Source organism: Peromyscus eremicus, chromosome X, assembly GCF_949786415.1.
Source record: "Peromyscus eremicus chromosome X, PerEre_H2_v1, whole genome shotgun sequence".
NCBI lineage: Eukaryota > Metazoa > Chordata > Mammalia > Rodentia > Cricetidae > Peromyscus > Peromyscus eremicus.
Genome location: NC_081439.1, coordinates 65,933,976 through 65,955,694, shown reverse-complemented (window position 1 = coordinate 65,955,694; position 21,719 = coordinate 65,933,976). Strand labels below are relative to the sequence as shown.

The 21,719-nt window shown below is 38.6% G+C and overlaps 1 protein-coding gene and 1 pseudogene across 2 annotated transcripts in view; one reads left to right on the top strand and one right to left on the bottom strand.

The window, feature by feature from the left end:
* LOC131899063 (uncharacterized) overlaps positions 1 to 21,719 on the bottom strand; it is a 77,148-nt gene that overhangs the window by 35,878 nt on the left and 19,551 nt on the right. The window contains exons 3-4 of one of the 2 annotated variants that reach the window (XM_059250434.1): positions 9,212 to 9,403; positions 6,535 to 6,656 (exon numbers count right to left, since the gene is read on the bottom strand). In XM_059250434.1, the coding sequence (XP_059106417.1) occupies positions 6,535 to 6,656; positions 9,212 to 9,403 (314 nt within the window). The remainder of the gene's footprint in view (positions 1 to 6,534; positions 6,657 to 9,211; positions 9,404 to 21,719) is intronic. The other variant, XM_059250435.1, reaches the window with a different exon arrangement.
* On the top strand, positions 19,092 to 19,606 carry LOC131899064 (histone H3.3A-like; annotated as a pseudogene).

The window sequence follows — 21,719 nt, the reverse complement described above, 5'->3', positions numbered from 1 at the left end:
AGGGGCTGCTTCAGGAGGCAAGTACTTTGAGACATTCCAAGGCTCTGAGGCTGCCTTCAGTTTGCAGACTATTGGAGTGAACTTTCGTGCTGAGAAATGCAGCAACCATCTATTGAAGCCTCCTGGTGAGTCGTAGTCTGGTTCTATTCTGTAGGATCCCTATCTTGGACATGGAGGAGGTCCCACAGGACCCCAATATTCTTCTGTCCAGGGCATACAGCAGCAAGAAGTTGCCTGCCCATCTGGTTCTGGCTCTGGTTGGAAAGCTTTTGTTTGCTTACTGGGGAAAGTTTTGTTTGTCTTGTTGCAAAGTTTTATTTGCCTACTTCTCCAGAAAGTTATGTATGCTTGTTTTGTTGGAAAGTTTTGATTCTCTGTGTTTTCTGGTGTGCCCATGAAAGTTTTGTCTGTTTCTCAAGAGAGTTGTGTCTCCCTGTTTTGTTGGAAAGTTTTGTCTATGTTTTTTGGTGTGTCCAAAAGTTTTGTTGCAATAATGGTGCTGAGTCAGAAAAGGGTCAAATAGTTTTGCTATCTGAGCTGCTAACAGCAACCAGTCACCATCACTGTCACGGCTGCATTTATGGCCGTGACTCAGAATTTATCCCTGAGCTCTCTGGTCACTGGATTCAGGTTAGCAAGAATTCAGATGTCTTCTGGGTGTGGATAACATTAAAGTTGTTTCATGCTGTTCTTCTTTATTGGAAAACTGGCTCTAGAGTTGGATTATGGCGCTCCCTTCTCAGACCCAGGCATGCTTATTTCAAAGTGTCCTCTGTGTTTCTGTGTCAGTCTGAGCTGCCTGACAGTGATGGGGAAAAGAAAGTAAAGCAGAACAGACAAAAAACATTAGACTTGGTTTATGTGAACATTCTGTACCTTGAGATTTATGTTTATTTTGCTGGATATGGTTAAAAGTCTGTAAAAATCTGAAAAAGAAACATCAAAACTAGTAGCACTAGGAGCTGATAATTAAAAATCTGTGCATGGGTAATTTTAAAGGAACCATGTGGCATTCCATTTTGGATTGCTACCATCTTTAGGCAGCCACTTTAGGTTGAGACCCACTGGTTTAGAGAATGTCTTCTTATTTAAGGTCTAGTCATGCTTAAGAATGTATTTCTAGCCTCCTTATCTTTGCTTACTTTATTAAGCTTAAGTTATTTTGATAAACTGAGTCATAAGAAGCTGCTATATTCTGTAATGGTGTGCTATAAAAAGAAATTTCTCAGTCTCTCTGTGGACTGTGTTTTTGAGTGAAAAGCTTTATTTTGATACTAAAAGGTGCTTCAATTGAGAAATTATTTTTTAAGGCTCAAACTTCACAGAGATAAAGATATAAATCCTATTCCCAAGGTCAGGCATTTAGATAAACCCCCCATTCCTTCAGCGGCTTGAAGAAAATTCCTGCTTGCTAAAAAGGGAGTTATTCTCCTTATCTCTGGCAAAAAGAACTTGTGGTCCTTCCATTAACATATGGCTATGGTGCCTATTAACTTGTCAAGGACAATGCTAGCCTCTAGGCTTGAGTCCCTGCTGGTAAGCCCTACCCCAGCAAGTCCTAGTCTTATGAAAGCTAATAAATTATTGTAAACTATTAAGGATAATTAAGAAAAATATGACTAAAATAAAGTCTTTAAAGAAAGAATAAAGTAATGTATAAAAAAAAAAGTCATGCAAGGATGCTCCTGGATCCTGTATGTTGCTTTATTGATGTTTAAAAAAAAATGCTGATGAGCAAACAGCAGTTGCTGAGATACATTGGATTATGGAAAGAAGTGCTGAATTTTAAACCAGCCTGTGTACTTTAGGGATGCATTGGCTTCAGAATGGATGTTGGGTAATATGTTGCTTTGCGGAAGAGGTTATGCTTTTCTTTCTACAGAAAACAAAAAGCTATGGATTCCTTCAAAATTAATAAAGATCAGATTTGACTGGGGAAACCTCCTGAGGAGGAGGATCTTGGCTACAGATGTGAGGGAGGAAGCCAGGAGTGACTACAGGACAAGTGACATATATGCTGATCCATCTGCATGGGAACAGTTCTGAGACTGGACAACAAATGTTACAATCAGTTTTCCCAGGACTTAACCATTGTCTCCATTTTCTCAGATTCCCCTGGAGATTCCATCACATCCAGACAACAGGAAGCAGTCTAGAGAACACAGCACCCACATTCCCAAGAGTTAGGGTGGATGGTTTCTGGTCATTTGGTGGATGTTTGTCATTATTTAGGGGGGTTGGTTGCAAGTTGTTATTGGCCATGATCAGGAGAGAATGAAGGAGGTTAGATTTAGGGATCTTTTTTCAAAAAAGGGGAGGATATGGAAAAGGGTAGATTATTGGATCTACTTTTAAATTAAAAAAAAAAAAACAACTACTAGTCTCAAATATTTCACATTGGCATGGATTTTGTATATTGATACACATTTAAAGTTATTTTTGTTATACTATATGTGTGCGTGTTTCTACTCTTACTTAAGGTATTGTACCTATGCAGCTCATTTAAAAATGAAATGTATAATTAAAAAATACAGATTAGTAGTTAGTTGTCTATAATAATCAAACTTGTAGTCACGTTAGGTATGTTTTCATGATTAAACCTAGGTTCATTTAGCTCAGATACACTTAACTATAAGATAATGGTCTTCAAACTTGTCAGAGATTTGATGAATATGGCATTTAAAATGTTTAATGGAAAAAGCATACTATAGCAGAGATTCTCAGATCCTAGCAGTGACCTCAATGTCTCCAAAGAAGATGATGGGGCAACACGATGACTCCACCTGAGTTTGGTAACACTAACCACTCAGCAAGACTGCCCCAATACAGCATCTGCTACCAGGACCAGGCCAAAACTATGGAGAAGCAGGACACTGAAGAGTTTATTGCCCTACTTTGGCTAGACAAAGTAAGGTCAATCTTTCTCATGTTCCTCCTCCACATGAAAGCCTCTCATCTTCTGGTTCTGGCAGACAAAGACTGATGCTGTACTGATACATCTGCTTCCAATGCCATGTCATAGAGACCACAGGAACCTGGGATGGCTATCTAGGTAATGGACTAGTCTCTGTCATGTTAATTGATATATAGGCCATTCGGATTATACTTTGTGCTATAATTTATTCTTCTCAGATCTGATGGTGTTGTCAGCTTAGCTGCAACAGGCAACCAGGTTCTTCCCCAAGGCTACAGTCGCCTCTTTAGCTTATTTTATATGTAAAAAAAAATCAATCCTTACTTTTTCTAGAGCTACTAGGTCTCCTGTAGAGAAAAGGTAGACAGGTTTACCTTGCTAACAGGCTTCCTATGAAAAGATAAACGGGTTTCAGATGTATTTTCCACTAAAGAGATATGATTTAAAATGACTGTCCTCAGATATAATTGCTTATGTCTCTTGTAAATTATTAGATAGAAGAAAAAAGGGTTAAAGTCTGTGCAAGTTTTGAAGATCTAAAAATGTTTTAGGATATATAAAGGTCTGAGGATATGAAAGTCTATGCAAGTTTTGAGAGTCTTAGAAAATGATTTAAGATATAAGTGTAAGTTGTAAAAATATTAAAAAAAATAAAGTATATGAAAATGGGAAATGTTTCAGATTTCCCTTCTATGCTATTGTTACACTAGGACTTCAAAAGTTACATGTTTTGACATTGATCAATGGATTTCAGTCACAAACTCGAGATTTTAGATTTCCTTTGGTTGTCTTCTAAGTATGGACTTAAAGGTGCTTCTCACCAGGCTGAAGACATCTCTGTACAATCTATACCTAGCTCTCTGGAAACAAAGAAAATGTGCATGCTTTTTAACCCAATCTATACCTTTTGCTGGGACTCAAAGTTGTGAGTCTACTCCAACTTTTTTACAGACACCTGTTACCTGCTTTTTCTACAATATGGATTTCAGTACAGACTGATAATGCTAATATGTCTAAAACTTTTGTGTCTTTTTGTAAACTAAAAACATCATGCAAGTTTCAGAGAATCTGGGGAGTCATGAGACTTGAATCCATTTCTCACAGATCAAAAGGACTCTAGATAAGAACAGCCTAAGTTTCCCCACCTGGCTTTTCCTGAGGATGGTATTTCTCTCTCTCTCTCTCTCTCTCTCTCTCTCTCTCTCTCTCTCTCTCTCTCTCTCTCTCTCTCTCTCTCCTGGTCTTTGAGATTCCTCCACTTCCTCAATTACTAAGACTATGGGCCTAAAAGTTCCAAGTGTAAGATTTTTATTTAAGTTCCTAAATTTTAAGTTCTGTTTTTAGTCTATATCTGACTCAGTAGGTTTCCACTTGGATGACAGACACATCCAAGCATCAGCTGCTGACTATAACCTGCTCCAAATGCCTGTGAGCCTTGGACTTGCTGAAAGCTGATATGGACCAATTCAGCTGATATAAATGCTCCCTGTTTCTCCAGCTGGGTCAGTGAATCAGATGCTTCTGATGAATACTCCATTGCCTGAATTCCCTTCTTGCCTTTGACTAGCATTCCAGTCTTCCTGGGCCCTAACAAAAATGTCCAAATTTCAGCAGGAAGTAATTACAGAAGACAATCACCCATTGTCTCCCAACAAGCTGGAATATTAGATCAAAAGGAAACTCCCTGTCATTGGGGACCTGAGATGAAATAAGTGGTCCCCATTCTCATTTCTAGGTTCCTTCTAAATAGTAACTCTGTCAGTCATCACAGGGCCTTTGGCTCTTCTGCTTCTGCTAATTGCTGTTGGCTCTTGCATCATTCATGTCTTAACTAAATGATAATTCCTGTCTGGGTTGCATTAAGTTGATTTGATGGTTATTAGATCCCAATATAAACAGGTAACATTACAGAGTCAACGATGTGACTCAGGATACAACTCAAGGAGGAAATGTGAGAGCCAAAGTTACATTTTAAGTTTTAATTACTATGCCTAAGAGATTCATGAAACAAACATATCTCTGATCTGCAAGCTCCTTACCCAAAGACAGATAGTTCCTGAAATGTTGGAGGCTATTGTTTATGGGAGATAACAAGACACATATTTTTCATTCCCCTAAACAAGTTTGACTCATCTGTGCTGATGTGCTTGATCACATATGGGTGGGAGGTTCACAGGCTGGAGGTACATCAGGATGTATGCTTACCCATGATCGGACCTGACAGGAAATGCAATAAATTATGGGTTTTCCTTCTTAAGCTGCTGCAAATTGTGATTCCAGGCCATTTCCTGGGAGCCTGGGTATGGACCTGGTCAGAGCCCATCCACTTAGCCAGTGTTTAATTAAAGCTTGCTTCATATTTGGTTTTAAACTGTGGTAGTTTTTTTTAATTCTCTATTGGTGGAATTAACAATCACAAGAATGATTTCTAGGCAATGTACTAAAATTCTTCTCTGAAACCTCTTGAGCCAGCTCCTGACATTACAAATCATTACCAGCACCTTTGTCTTCTATGATCTCACTAGTATGGCCCATTAAGCAGTGCTTAAAGCATTTCAGTGCTATCCTAAATCAAACTACTAAAGTCTATATATACCACTCCAAACAAAAGATTGGTCAGGCCTATCATAGCATCATAGCAATACTCCAGTCCCTGATATCAACTTCTGTCTTAGTTAGGGTTTTTTATTGCTGAGAACAGACAACATGACCACTGCAACTCTTACAAAGAAAACATTTAATTGAGGTGGTGACTTACAGTTTCAGAGGTTCAGTCCATTATCATCATGATGAGGAGCATGGTGGCATGCAGGCAGACATGGTGCTGGCTACATCTTGACTAGAAGGCAGCAGCAAGTTGACTGACTGTCACACTGAGTGAAGCTTGAGAAAAGAGACCTCAAAACCTTCCCCCATAGTGACACACTTTCTCCAATAAGACCATGTCTACTCCAGCAAGGCCACACCTCCTAATAGTGCCATTCCCTTTGGGGGGCATTTTCTTTCAAACCACAACAGTGGCACTTTATGATTTGTTTGAACAACAGTATTTCTGACACCTCTTATACTTTCGATCTAATGTGACAGCAAGGTCCCTTTGATTTATTTATTTTTTTATTCAGAGTGACTCCTTAAATACATTGATTCTCCAAGATCTTCACATGACTGTAGTGGGTAGCCTTCATGGAGTTGCCTTAATAATTTCACCAACACATGACTTCTTTTAAAGAAGTCATGATCTGTGCATTTGAAAATATACTGTTAGTTATAAGATTTTAATGTCTAGAGCAAATTCTTTTTACTCATATCTTCCTTGCCCTCCTCTGGCAACTTTTGTTTCCTTTTTATTATGTATTTTAGTTTTCTCCAAGCCTGTCTTTAATATCTGTTTTAACTTGATTCTACCTGGAAGAAAATGACGGGAAGAAGGTAGAGAGCATTTGCAGTGTCACTGCTGCGGGCCTGGCCTGTACTCTGTTGGTACTTGGTATCTAACCTGGCACCAAACATCCCATACTTTTGCAATTTTATCTTTTGATAACATTTACTTTTAACATTTGTATGCTCTGCTTTCATTCTCTATAGCATTTCTCTCTTTGATGTCTTCTGTAAACTTAGTTTATTTGACAAATGAGTTTCAGTGTTTACCTCGCCTTGATTAGGTTGAGGAAGATTCCTATCAGTATCAAAACCATATGTAGAATTATGGTGAGGTCGAAGTTCTGGCATATTCCTCTCTTCTCTGGCACATAAAAATAAAAACACAATTCAGTTATGGTAAAACATTTGCATAACTTGTTATACCAATGTCTTAATAATTTTTAAATAATACACTATGAATGTTCCCATTTTAAGACTGTACTCAAGAAAAAGAATTGATAAAAGCTACAATCTATCAAATCTATTTCATGATCAAGGTGCTTTACTCCATCTGATTCTATACATTTCACTGTAAAAAACTTTCAAGCATATAGCAAAGTCAAAAGGAATTTCAGCAAATATTCATATATCTTCCAAATTGATTCAACCATTACCATTTTATTGCATTTATTAACATATACATGTTTATATATCCATTTTCCTATCCAACCATTAATCTATGTTATTTATTATACAATTGAAAGTAAATTTTAGAAAGCAGGATATTACACAAAGAACTGCACTGTCTCATTAGAATATTATAGAAAGCCTGCTAGTTAGGTGTTTTAAATTCAATTTATAGATAAGAAACTTAAGGCTAAGACAATTTAAGGAAACTCTCCTCTTAGGTAATGATTTGTGGGAAAGAGATGTGAACTCTATTTAAGCTCAATAATTTTTACATTCTCCACTAAGCTAAAGAATTTCACGGAGTAGATTCAGAGTTATCTCATCAATTTACAATGCAGATAATAAAAGAGCTATAAAAAGGAATTCAAACTAAAAATCATGTTAAGTGAAAGAAAATAGAGTAGTTTAAGTACACAGAAAGCCCAGAAATGAGCTCAAATCCTATGAAGGCTACTACTATCTTGATTCTGTCATTCTCAGTACCATTAGTTACTTAATTTAAATCACAGACTAATGAAGAAGTGAGATACATACTCCTCTTTCTATAAATGAGGAAACAGTGAACTTTTGCTTACTCAAAGTCACAGAGTCACAGAAGAAAGAGAATTGGAATATATGTCCATTGATTAAGATCTTTGGAATAGAGGACTGGAATTAAGTGCTCAGTGGTTAAAAGCACTTGCTGTTCTTCTGAAGGGCCCAAAGTCAGTTCCCTACACCCATGTCTGGAAGTTCACAACTGTCTATAACTTTAGCTACAGGGTATCAGATGCCCTCTTCTAGTGTCTATGGACATTCCCCCTCACATTGTATACACAGACACACATGCACATATATAAAGATGATAAATCTAACAAAGAACTTTGGGATAGGAAAATTACAGAGACTATTTTTAAAGTGACCTACGTGTTACTTATAATGATTCTTTAGTGTCCAAAGGGGTTTAAAGCTTATATCAACTGATAATATGAAATTCTTCATATTAATTTGAATTTACATTAATGTTGATTAACATTTATTATATATACCCATACATACACATATGAATACACATATGTATATGAATACACCACATGGCACTTAAAAGAATATGAAATAATGGCATAGAGATTGGAAATTTAAAATGATAAAATGATTGATGAGTTTAATCTTATGCTTTCAACAAATACCTATGACAGTTCAAATTGCTGACTTTGTTGCAAATTGAAAGCCAGTTCTTATCAATATGAGGCAAACAGTACCAGTTAGTTCCCATTTTAAAATAATATTTCAAAGCATCCCCATGATGCTTAGAAGGTAACATTATCTTGTCACAGAGGAATGATAAAGTAAAGCAGATGATGATTTTAATTGATAGAAAGTTTATAAGATTATACATTGGTATTTAAACCACATATTTCTAAAGTTCAGAAGCATTGAAAACTATAAAGGATGGAGTTTGTTTTACATAAAGAAATAAAGGTGATGCAGCAAGGCATACCACCTTTAATACTGTTTTAGTTGATCAGATTCCATTAGCACAGCACAGAATTTATACCTAATAACCAGACTCAGCACCACAACTTTGACCAAGTTATTTGATCTTTCTATGCCTCGGTAGTCTCATCAGTATTTTATAGGCTTGTTGAGAGGATCAAATGAATTAATAGTTATGATACATTTGTAACTTATCCTGCCATGCATAATAAACAGCCGATACCTGATTGCTGCTTTTAGTATCATCCCCACTGTCTCTGAAGTGAGTAGGTCTGATTATAAACATCTCAATTTTGTAGATGAGGAAATTAAAGCTCAAAGAGGTGCAATTAGTTAAATAAGACAGAATCTCATCCAAGTCAAGGCTATTAGATTCATCGTTTGGTGTCTTGGATATTGCTGCTGGTATAAAGGAGTTGTATGAACTAGCATAGCAGTGTCTGATCATTTGTTCCCACAACATCAGGGTGGAATGCATGGTGAATACAAGCATTGCCTTACTGGAAAGAAAACACTAAAATGGGACATTTTTGTCAATTGCATTTGAGTTTTATCTGGAGAAGGGACTTTTAGATTTTTCCCTACTGAGATCCTAAACTAAATATGTGTACTTTGGCAGTGTTAATTTGATTTTGAATTATAATATTGATGAATAGGAAAGAAAACATCCACATAGCATGCATGATAAATGGCATTCATTATATCTTGATTCATTTGCTGGTCACATGAAAGACTATCTACTTTTCTTTGAAGTACTTAGAAATCTTTTACCTGTGATGATCTCCCTTCTTCTTTGACTTCCCTTTACAGTAGTGGATAATCTGGATTGCCACACCAACAATTAAAGCCAGTGCTATTCCAGGCAATGTTGCTACTAAAATCAGGTCCACAGTGTTCCAGAGTTGTTCGCACTTGTCCCCCATGTACCAGTAGTCTCCCAACTGGCCTCTGAAATTTTGACATCTAGGTAGAGATAAAATAAATATCTCACACAATGGGAATGCAAGTTATCTCATATGAGTGAATCAAACATTTTATTGTTGCTCGACCACAAAATTTCTCGTTAAGCTCTTTCTCAAGAGATTGACTTCATCCCATTTTTCCATTTGAGTAAGTGTTCTAAACTTACAGGTTTGAACACATTAAGTTACAATACCAAATCTGTAAGATTTCAGGATTTCCTAACCATTAGCTAATGAAGAGGTGGCAGTTAACACTTGGGAACAGGGAGAGAAGAAAGGTGTCTTAAGAATGCTTTCGGCCGGGCAGTGGTGGCACACACCTTTAATTCCAGCACTTGGGAGGCAGAGTCAGGCGGATTTCTGCGAGTTCGAAGCCAGCCTGGGCTACCAAGTGAGTTCCAGGAAAGGCGCAAAGCTACACAGAGAAACCCTGTCTCAAAAAACCAAAAAAAAAAAAAAAAAAAAAAAAAGAATACTTTCAAAACTCTCCACATTTTGCTCACTGCTTGTTTGTGCCCTGCTTTGGCTCCTCTAGCTCTCTGGCTTCTGTAAGAGTTCTACTCAGTGTAAGCTTCCAGTTCTTTAAGGGCAGGCAGACTGTGTTCCTCCATCCCCCACTCACTTCTTTAATACAAGTTAACAGACTGATCCTACCACACCACAACAAATGCAAGAAGAAACATGAGAAGAGAATAGACTGCCAGAAAAATAAGCCTGCCCCCATCTTTCCCAGGACTCCAGAGTTTCTCTCTCTCTCTCTCTCTCTCTCTCTCTCTCTCTCTCTCTCTCTCTCTCCCTCAAGAAGAGACTTATTTATGAACTACATGTGTTTTTATAAGTTTTGGGATGCAGCCAAATAATGTGAATATGGTTCTCTGGTGCATAGACTAGAAACTGACATGGCATATACCCACATAAAAATGTCTACAGGTTTGTGAAGACAGGAGAATGGGGTTTGTCATGCCTCCCTGGGAGTGACTAAAGGAAGAGTTTGCTGACATAGTATCTTTAGAGATTTTGTCACTGTCTCCTAAAGGACTGATAGGAGATTACCCCATTGTTAAATAAAGGTGATTAATAAGTAAGCTACTTGTGGCCTTTTTGTGTTGTTCCAACACATTAAATATTACTGCATGGTTGACATGAAGGAATTTATTAGATGGTTATTATAATCTTTTATAACACTGATGGTCTATGATTCTTGCCTTCCCTGGAACTCACTTTGGAGACCAGGCTGGCCTCGAACTCACAGAGATCCGCCTGGCTCTGCCTCCCGAGTGCTGGGATTAAAGGCGTGTGCCACCACCGCCTGGTGTATGATTCTTTAAGAAAATGTATTTGCCAGTTTCAAATTAATAGTCATCTACTTATAAGATGTGCCTTTTAGTAATATACTTTAGTAATATACTTTCATCCATTTAAGGAAGTTAAAGAAGAGTTTGCATACGTTTCTTTCTGCAAAAAGACTTTGGTGAGAATATATTTCTTCTTTAGCCTAGCATAAATAACAAATGAATTATTTATTTTATAATAATATTTCCCTCATTCAACACATATCTACTATGTCCTAAATATTATTCCAGATATTTGAAAATATCTGAATATTTGATATTCTCAATATTTGAGAATACATTGAATAAAACAAAATGATCAATGTGCTCAATTAACTTACAATATATCAGAGAGAAGTAGGAAAAAGTAAGCAAAATTAGTAATTTATCTACCATGCTTAAATTTGAGAAGTGCTATGGGGTTAAGTAAAGTGGGATGGGTTAAGGAGGATTGATACCATTAATATATTCTCCAACTAACATTGACATTTCTTATACAACTTCTGGTGAAAGAGATTAAAAATGTGGATTACATTGAGAAGTTGTTGGTCAAAATGTAGGATTATAATTAAATAAGAAACATTGATTTTACAGAATGATTAATGCATTTAATGATTGTATATTATCATCTTGAAAAATTGTAAGAGATTGGCTATTATCTTCTCACCAAAAAAGTGAGGTCATGCATGTGATAATTAACTAGATTTAACCATATTGCAATGCATGTGTTTTTAAAATACCACATTTTACATGCTAAATACAGATATTCATGTGTCAAATAAATAAATATTTATATAAAGATTTTATTCCATAATGACAATATGAAACAAATAATTTTATATGCTACTCAAGACTAATTGAGAATTCAATACAAATAAATATTTCAAATATTTAGAATAGTAACTGTTTCTGACTCTGTTCTGAAATATTTCATTCTTTTTCAAAATTCATTTATTTAATTTTACATCCTGACTGCAATTTCCCCTTCCTCTTCTCCTCCTAGTCACTCCTCCACACCTCCCTTCTGCCTCCCAATCCCCATCCACTACTTCTCCTTCTCTATTCAGGAAAGGACAGGTATCCCATGAATATCAACAAAACATGGCATGTCAAGTTGTAGTAAGACTAAGCAACTCTCCATGTATTAAGGCTGGACAAGGCTGTGCAGTATGAGGAATAGCATCCCAAAAGCCAGCAAAAGAGTCAGTGACAGCCCCTGTTCCCACTGTAAGGAGTCCCATGAAAAGACCAAGCTATACAACTGTCACATATATGCAGAAGGCCTAGTTCAGTACCATGCAGGCTCCCTGGTTGCTGGTTCAGTCTCTGAGCTCCCATCAGCCCAGGTTAGTTGATTCTGTGAGATTTCTTGTGATGTCCTTAAACCATCTGACTCCTACTATCCATTCTTCCTGTCTTCAGCAGGATTCTCCAAGCTCTGCCTAATGTTTGATGGTGGGTCTTTGAATCTGTTTCCAGCAGTTGCTGGATGAAGCCTCTCTGATGACTATTAGGTTAGGCAATAATACGAAGAGCACCTAGCAGGCTCCCTAGCTGTCAGTCTAGAGTCTGTGAGCTCCCACGAGCTTGGGTCAGTTATCTCTGTGGGTTTCCCCATCATGATATTGACCCCCACTCTTGCTCATGTAATCCCTCCTCCTTCACTTCAACTGGACTCCTGGAGCTCATTCATTTCTTATCCCTAGCCACATGGTGCTAAAGCTAGTTTAAGCCCTCATTTTGCTTAACCTATTAGCAACATTTAACATAGCTGATCACTCTCCCTTCACTTCACTTGACTTCCAGAACATTCTTTTATTTACGCATTTTTCTAGCTCTATCTCTAAATACCTTTCTTAGTTTCTTGTCTTCAACCCACCTACTTAAAGTTGGAGTGTTTCATGGATTACCATCAAATTTTTAGATCTGTATGCCTACCTTGAAGGACTTGTAGAATCTAGGAAACTCGAAAAAGACCATGGGGAGGAAAAAGAAATATCTTAAGATAATGGCATAGTAGAACACTGGTTATATGAAATGGAGGATAAGGGTAATGGAGGTTTAGGTGGAGAAATGGATGGGGAATAGGGCAGAGGAGAGGGTAAGAGATGGGATAAGAAATATTAAGAATGTTTGGAGAGCCAGACATGGTGGTACATGCCTTTAATTCAGCACTTGAGAGGCCAAAGCAGGCTGCTCTCTGAATTTGCAGCCAACCTTGTCTACATAGTGAGTTTGACACCAGTCAGAACTACATAGTGAAACCCTGAATTAAAAAAAAAACAGAATGTTTGAAAAGCTATATAAGAACCTATATTTGTACATACATACATACATACATACAGAGAGAGAGAGAGAGAGAGAGAGAGAGAGAGAGAGAGAGAGAGAGAGAGAATATTCATATAAAAGTTTAATTGTAGTCACCCTATTCAGGGGATTATACTCTTTCTAAAAGCTAAAGGTTGCCAAATTAAAAGCCCAATGCCAAGTGTGGGATATTTCCCCTCAGGTTGTTTGTCAGAGGTGACCAAAAAGTTCCCAAAACAATACAGGCTATTAATATTGCACTTTGTTGACAACCAGAACTTGGTGGTCAGACTTTATTATTGAAGAAACCATATACTTTCATCACAGGACATAGAAAAATCATGTTGATGCTGATTGGAAGCTTCTTTCTTGGATGGCTAGGTTTCATGGTACCAGAAGGTACTATGTAATCTGCTGTGGGGGAAAATCATCACCAGTTTTACCTAGTTGTAAACTACAACAATGGCAGGTGTGACAAGACAGGCCAATGGGCACAATAGTGGCACAGATGTCATGGAGTTAATATACCACTTTCAATTATATTTAAGGCCCACCTCACAGTAGGAGACACATGCCTAACACTAGAGATCTGGCCAAAAACCCAAGGGTGGGGAGCTCAAAGGCTCCATAGTGAATCTACTATTACCATTTTGCTATATGGTTATAGCATCAAACTGCCCTCTAACTTAGTGTCTCTCTACCCAGATTAGTGTACCTCTCACTTACCAATTATACATCTGACATTATACAATTATACATCTGTGAGTTATTATCTACAGTATACAAAAAAAGCTAAAACCCAAACAATCAAGAAAACAAATAATTTAAAATGGGGTACATAACTATGCAAAGAGTTCTCAAAAGATGAAGCCCAATTGACTCAGAAACACTTGAAGAAAAATTCAGCACCCATAGCCATCAATGAAATGCAAATTAAAACTACTTTGAGATTCTATCTTGCTCCAGTCACAATGACCAAGATCAATAAAATGAAGGATAGCACATGCTGGTGAAGATGCAAGTGGAACATTTATTATCTCTTAGTGAGAATGTAAATTTGTACAGCCACTTCGCAAGTCAGTGCTGTGGTTCCTCAGGAGGCTGGGAATCAATCTTCCTCAAGATTCACTCATGTACATATACTCAAAAGACTCTACAGCCTATTATAGAGATACTTGTTCATCCATGTTTGTTGCTACTCTACTTATAATAGCCAGAAATTGGAAACAGCCTATATGTCCATCAACAGATGATGGGGAATGAAAATATTGTACAGTTACACAATGGAATATTATTCAGCTGTTAAGAAAATAAGAAATTATGAAATTTGCAGGTAAATGGATGGAGCTGGAAAAAAATCATCCTGGGTGAGGTAACCCAGCCTCCCAAAGACAAATATTTTTAAAAATATTTCTTAGTTATTTGTATTTCATGTGAGAACTCTGCTTAGTTCCATACTCTACTTTTAATTGGGTTGATTCCTTTTCCGTGTTTAGAATTTTTATTTTCATGTATTTTCTAGATACTAATCTAGCAAATGTACAGATACATCCAAAGTTTTTTGTTTTGGGTGTTTGTTTGTTTGTTTTCTATTCAGTAGGCTGGCGATGGCCATTTCTTTGAGCAATTTATTTGACTATGGATGCCAACCTGGCTACAGATGAAAGAACAAAGAAATTGGAAATGAATTATAATTTGAAGGAGATAGGCACATGATGGTAGCACATGATGTTAGTTCCAGAACTCTGGAGGCAGAGACAGAAGGATCACAAGTTCAAGGCTATCCTGAGATATATAGTTAGATTCTCTCTCCCAAACAAAAAAATAAAGAAAGGATCCCCCCTCTTGGTTTCTTAAATAACTAAGAAAGTAGTAAATGAAGATGCCAAAATTTAAACTTCAGATCACTTATTTGAGGAAAATAATGAGCGGAGAAAATGGATGCTTCTTTCTCATGATCAGAATAGCAGCAAAGAGTTCAGATATCTGGGAAGAGAAGAATGAGGAGGAACTTGAGATTGAAAGACACACACACACACACACACACACACACACACACACACTTCAGAGCTTTGCTTTTCTGCCTGACAACTAATAGAAGACAACGAAAAAGCAGAACACATGCAAATAAAGGAAAAGTTCTTCATGTCAAAAAACTACAACTGTTCAAGTTTATACTATCCAGAAGAGTTAGATACTACAAAAGCTTAACGTTTGGCCTCATGACAATCTGACTGCCTGGATGATGGGTCTCTGGATCAAGGAAGAAAATGACACTTCTTTAAGAAGAAATGAAGCTGAGAAAATAGTTATATTATTTTTTTCTGCATCCCTAGGTGTCATGTTCATAATGACTGTCAAATCTAAGGAAATATTATCCTCACTTAATGGCTCATCTTGGGCAGGAGAGAGGCATGACCAATTGAACAGGATCTTCCAAGACAAGGACAATCCCCATGGGAAAATATAGAAGAAGGGAGTGTATTATGCAGGAATTGAGCATTCAGCTGTAATTTGTGCTCAAATCTACAAGGGCATGATAAAGCCATTTTTATAGCCACAGTGAAAAACAGCTGCTACAAAATGCTCTTTGATAATGTGTAATCCTGCTGCGGGCCACAGGAATATATCATAAGAACTCAGCTGGTTAGGGCAAAGTCACTACCTGGAGGAATCAGGGAATTCCTCCAGAGGAAGCCAAATCCCAAGGAGTTTTTGGTGTTACTTGGCTTGTTATATATCAGCTGTCTTCTGTTATGAAAATCATGTGTGCCTTCATAGTTTTCCCAATTGATTTTTCCCTAAGAAGGGCTGGCTAACAATGTGGACTGATCACTCTCTAGACATACACATTCCAGGCATTTGGAGAACAGCCTCAGGAAAGGCTTTCTCTGGAATCAGACATCTCCCCTAGCCACTTTCAAGGACTAAAGGAGACACCACCCAGGTGGTCGCCCAATTTCCGAGGACTAACAGTGATAATAACCCACAGGCAAGTCTCCTGACTTAAGGTAAATTCCACAAGGAGACACTACCCAGGGGGACGCCCAACTTCCTAGGACTAACAATGATAGCAGCCCACAGGCAAGTCTCCTGATTTAAGGTAAATTCCACAAAGAGACACCGCCTAGGTGAGGTGGACATTAAGTAAATAGCTTCACACAATTTAGCTCGGACCCTCCCTTTATATACCGGGACTTCCAGGGCACAGGGGAGAAGAGAAAAGAGAATGGAAGAACTAGATGGGTAAGAACTTGAGAGGAACAAACAGAGATAGGGAAGAACTAGATTGAAGGGCTAGAAGACAGTACTAGAGGAACGAGATGGAAGATGAGGAAGAGCCAGATGGGGAAGAACAAGATGAGGAAGAGCCAGATGAGAGAGGAGACGGGAGAGGAGCTGATAGGGGAAAGAACTAGATAGATGAGAACCTAGAAGGGACAGAACTAGATGAAGGAATTAAGATAGAACCTAGAGGGGACGTAGATAAATATAGAGAAATCAGGCAACAAAGGAGCTAGACATGAGAGCAGAATAGAAGCTGTGTAGAGAGAGAACTATCACAGAATAATAAAGTGTATGAACTAAGGAGTTTCGTGTACATAGATTCATTTCTTTTTATCAAAGATTAATTATCAGATGGTTGTAGATTCTTCCCAGACCCTGGGAGGAGACTATCGAGGTGCTGGGCCCCCCAAATCCCCGATATAATCCCCTCCTTTACCCTGATAATCAGCCAGATTATTAATTGTATGGGTGAGGCTACTTTGGGCCTGGGAAAGATCAAAAATGGCCAGGACAAGAGTAATTTGCAACAAGACTTGTGGTGGTATTGTGTTCCCCAAAATATTGTGCACCCTAATAAACTTATCTGGGGTCAGAGACAGAAGAGCCACAATATTAAACATAGAAGTTAGGCAGTGGTAGCACATGCCTTTAATCCTAGCATTCCAGAGGCAGAAATCCATGTGTTCAAGGATACAGCCAAGCATGGTGACTCATGCCTTTAATCCCAGAAGTGAGCGTTTAATCCCAGGGAGTGATGGTAGAAAGCAGAAAGATATATAAGGCGTGAAGACTAGAAACCAGCAGCATTTTGGCTGGTTAAGCTTTCAGGCTTCTAGCAGCAGTTCAGCTGAGAACCATTCTGGATGAGGACTCAGAGGTCTCCAGTCTGAGGAAACAGGATCAGCTGAGGAACTGGCGAGGTGAGGTAGCTGTGGCTTGTTCTGTCTCTCTGATCTTCCAGCACTTCACCCCAATAACTGGCCTCAGGTTTGATTTTATTAATAAGAACTTTTTAAGATTCCTGTTACAAAGACTTGATAGGAAAAAGAAGCAATTAAGAATAGAAGAGTGAAAAAGAAGTAAGGGCCAGTTAAGATAACAAGAAAGCAGATGTGCTATGATTTACTTTCCGCTGATAACCTCAAATGCAATCTTGTTTCTTTTCTGGAAGGAACTTAAGTCTAAAAAACAGTTCCAAATTTTTGTTCTGCTTCGCACAGAGGAAGAAGAGCTTCCACATTCCAGCACTGACTGGTGTTCAGCCTGGATTGCTCTGACTTGAAATGATTAAGAGTGAGCCCACAGTTGCTTCAAATTGATGGCTGTCAGGGGCAACCAGAAGTTTTCATGGCTGTGATAGAACCTCTCCAGTCCTTGAGAACTAGGACGGATATTCTGTAAAGGAGAACGTTACAAACTTTGGTGGGGGAATTTAGACACAAGGACCAGATAGTCAATTCTGGCACAGAGAGGGAATGCAAAGCATCTCCGATACCAGGTAGCACGAGCTTTCAGGTAGACAGCTCAAGTGGGAGAGACCACAAAATAGAGTATTCTGGGGTGTTATAAATCACTCACCACATCTTCCATAGTCCTGCATTTTCAATAAAATTATGACTGAAACTTTGAGACTAATTGTTGACTATTGAGAATGAAGTATTTCTTATTTCCATTACAGTATCTAACATTTTCCAGCTACTTGGAAAAAAACCCTCCTTTGACTTTGTCAGCACTCTTTGAATCAAACTCTAAACATTGAGTTACCTTCATTTGGAAAGGAAGAGTGCAGGTTCATAACTGATACTAGATATTATCTATTTCCATTACACACACATGTATTTATGTATGTATGTATATATGTATGTATATCCCAACTAGTAAAGACTATATCATAAAACATATCAGCTATCTTTTTCAGGGATTATTTATATAGTTTGTTATTAATATATTGTGAATGATTATTCACTTACATAGAAAGTTATGGGTTGCCTACTTCAGGATTCAAGGTCTTGGGCCATCTACACAATTCCTAGGTGTGAGGGCTTCATCAGATATGAACAGCTTCATTTCAGACAACGTGCAACATCATACACAAACCTTCCAATGGCCAGGATACTATGAGTTTTACAGGCTTTTGTTTGGCTTCTAGGCTATCTATGGGCTTCAAAAAATTTCTCACCTAGCTCACTACCTAATATCAGGCTTTGGGAATTGCCAGGTATGCCAATGCAGCTAGAGGTCATCAGTACAGCAGCTGGCATGAATCAGACTTTGTGGTAAGGTTAAGAATAAGAGGTATACATGGCTTTTTAGTAACAGCTGAAAAAAGAAACTGAAGCTAGATGTACTCTTTCAGAATTGGAGTTTCTAACAGTGTACAATGCCTACTAGAGACTGAGACTCTATTATCTACAATGTGAACCATCCTACTCATAATAGGGGTGAGGAAATGCCTTATTTTGTCAGCTCCAATATGCCATAAGGAAGACCTCTAAGTAAGTTGTAGTCATATTCATAACAGGCAAGTGTCCTTTTCAGTAGTTATTGATTCCCAAGATGCAACTGTTACCTATGAAACTGTCTCACCCCCACCTACTGGTTACCCTAGTACCTATGGTATGAAAAATTTAAGAAGGGTTGACCCCTAAACCAGGAAGTGCTTGATATACAGAAGGTTGAAGTGTGGGAAGCCAAGCATCTGGACTGACACTATAGTACAGCTCGCTATTGATGCTACCCATTTTAAGAGTAAAATAGGTGTTCGCAGCCGTCACCGCGCCGCCGCTGCTCCCTAACGCCAGCGCCGCCTCTCACTTGCAGAGCTCCAGCTGAAGGAGAAGGGGGGTAAGTAAGGAGGTGCCCATACCATGGCTCGTACAAAGCAGACTGCCCGCAAATCCACCGGTGGTAAAGCACCCAGGAAACAACTGGCTGCTAAAGCCGCTCGCAAGAGCGCGCCCTCTACTGGAGGGGTGAAGAAACCTCATCGTTAGAGGCCTGGTACTGTGGCACTCCGTGAAATCAGACGTTATCAGAAGTCCAGTGAACTTCTGATTCAAAAGCTCCCCTTCCAGCGTCTGGTGCAAGAAATTGCTCAGGACTTCAAAACAGATCTGTGCTTCCAGAGTGGAGCTATTGGTGCTTTGCAGGAGGCAAGTGAGGCCTATCTGGTTGGCCTGTTTGAAGATACCAACCTGTGTAATATCCATGCCAAACGTGTAACAATTATACCAAAAGATATCCAGCTAGCACGCCGCATACACAGAGAACGTGCTTAAGAGTCCACTATGAGGGGAAACATTTCATTCTCAAAATTTTTTCTCCTCTTCTTCCTGTTATCAGTAGTTCTGAATGTTATATATTTTTTCCATAGAGTCAAAAGGTACCTAAGTATATGATTGCGAGTGGAAAAATAGGGGACGGAAATCAGGTATTGGCAGTTTTTCCATTTTCATTTGTGTGTGAATTTTTAATATAAATGCAAGGTGTAAAGCATTAATGCAAGCAAAATGTTTCCGTGAACACATTTCAACAGTTCAACTTTATAACAATTATAAATAAACTGTTAAAATTTTCTGGACAATGCCAACATTTGGATTTTTTTAAAATAAGTAAATTTCTTATTGATGGCAACTAAATGGTGTTTGTAGCATTTTTATCATACAGTAGATTCCGTCTATTCACTATACTTTCTAACTGAGTTATCCTACATGCAAGTACATGTTTTTAATGTTGTCTGTCTTCTGTGCTGTTCCTGTAAGTTTGCTATTAAAATACATTAAACTATAAAAAAAGAGTAAAATAAAAAAGCAGACCAGCTAATGGCCAGAGTTGTATGGCCAGGGTAGTATGTCTGGTAGTATCACAGGGCCTGGGCTTGGAGCACTGGTTATCTGTAATAGCAGCTGGGCAATAGTTGGGTTATTTATAATAGCAGTTGTACTGAGGTGTCGCACCTTGGATGGCACAATGACATATAAAACAATGTAACCACACTTCCAGGTTCAGAGGTATTTAAAATGTAAGTGTGGCATACTGGTACCTGTGCCACATCAGCAATGGCCTGGCATTCATTCTGCAGGGTGTTGTGACCAATATTGTGCCAGGGCACTTTTATCTACTATATATGTCTCATGAAGTAAAGTTAGAATAAATAAAAAACAAAACAAAACAGGCATATTAACCCAAAACATGTGGAGCTGGAGAGATGACTTAGCAATTAAGAGCACTTGCTTATCTTGAAGAACTGGGGTTCTAAAAGGGGCAGGGATAGATAGATGGCTCAGTGGTTAAGAGTACTGGCTGCTCTTCCAGAGGACCCAGATTCAATGCCCAGCACCCACAAGGCAACTCACAACTATCTGTAACTCCAGTTCCAGGGTTTCTGACACCCTCACATAGACATGCATGCAGGCAAAACACCAACGCACATAAAAATAAGTACATCTAAAAAAAAAGATTATGACTAGGGTTCAGTTCCTAGTACTTATGTGGAAGCTCACATCTGTCTGTCACTCCAGTTCCAAGAGATCCAACTTCCTCATTTTGCTTCTGTGGGCACTACACACGTTTGATATGCATACATGCAGGCAAAACACTTATATACAGGAAATAAAAATTAAGTCTTAAAAAAACAAATACATGGATCTCTGCATGTGCTTCCATCAGTTACTGGAGAAAGGCTCCATGATGACAGGGCATTCAATGATCTGATTTCTAGGGTAAGCCAGTCCAGTTGAGGAGAGAGAGAGGAGGGATTCTATGAGCAAGATCATGATGCACAGGCCTGCGAAGATGGCCAGACCAAACTAGTGGGAACTCACGAAATTTAGAACACCACCTGTGGAGCCTCCACGGGACTGGATGGGCCCTCTGCATAAGCAAGGCAGTTGTGTGGCTTGATCTGCTTGGGGGGCCCCTGGCAGTAGGATAGGGATCCATCCCTGGTGCATGAACTGGCTTTTTGGAGCCCATTACCTATGGTGGGACACCTCGCACAGCCTTGAGGCAGGGGGAGGGGCTTAGACCTGCCTCTACTGAATGTACCAGGCTCTGCTGACTCCCCATGGGATGCCTCACCTTCTTGTAGGAGGAAATGGGGGTGGGTTAGCGGGGAGGCTGGAGGGGCAGGAGGAGAGAGGAAGGGGATCTGTGATTGGTATGTAAAATGAATTTAAAATTTTCTTTAAAAAAACAAATAAATAAGTCCCATTGGACAAATTCATCTTGTTTAGCTGGCCTGAATTCCTTGAAGAACCACTAATAAATTTAAACTCTTATGTAGCCACTATGCCTGCCTCTTATGCATGGTTGTGGGTTTTGGCTTTTGATCCAAAGAACTATGTCCAAACTTTGCTTGTAGATGCTACAAATCGGAGTTAACAAATGGGT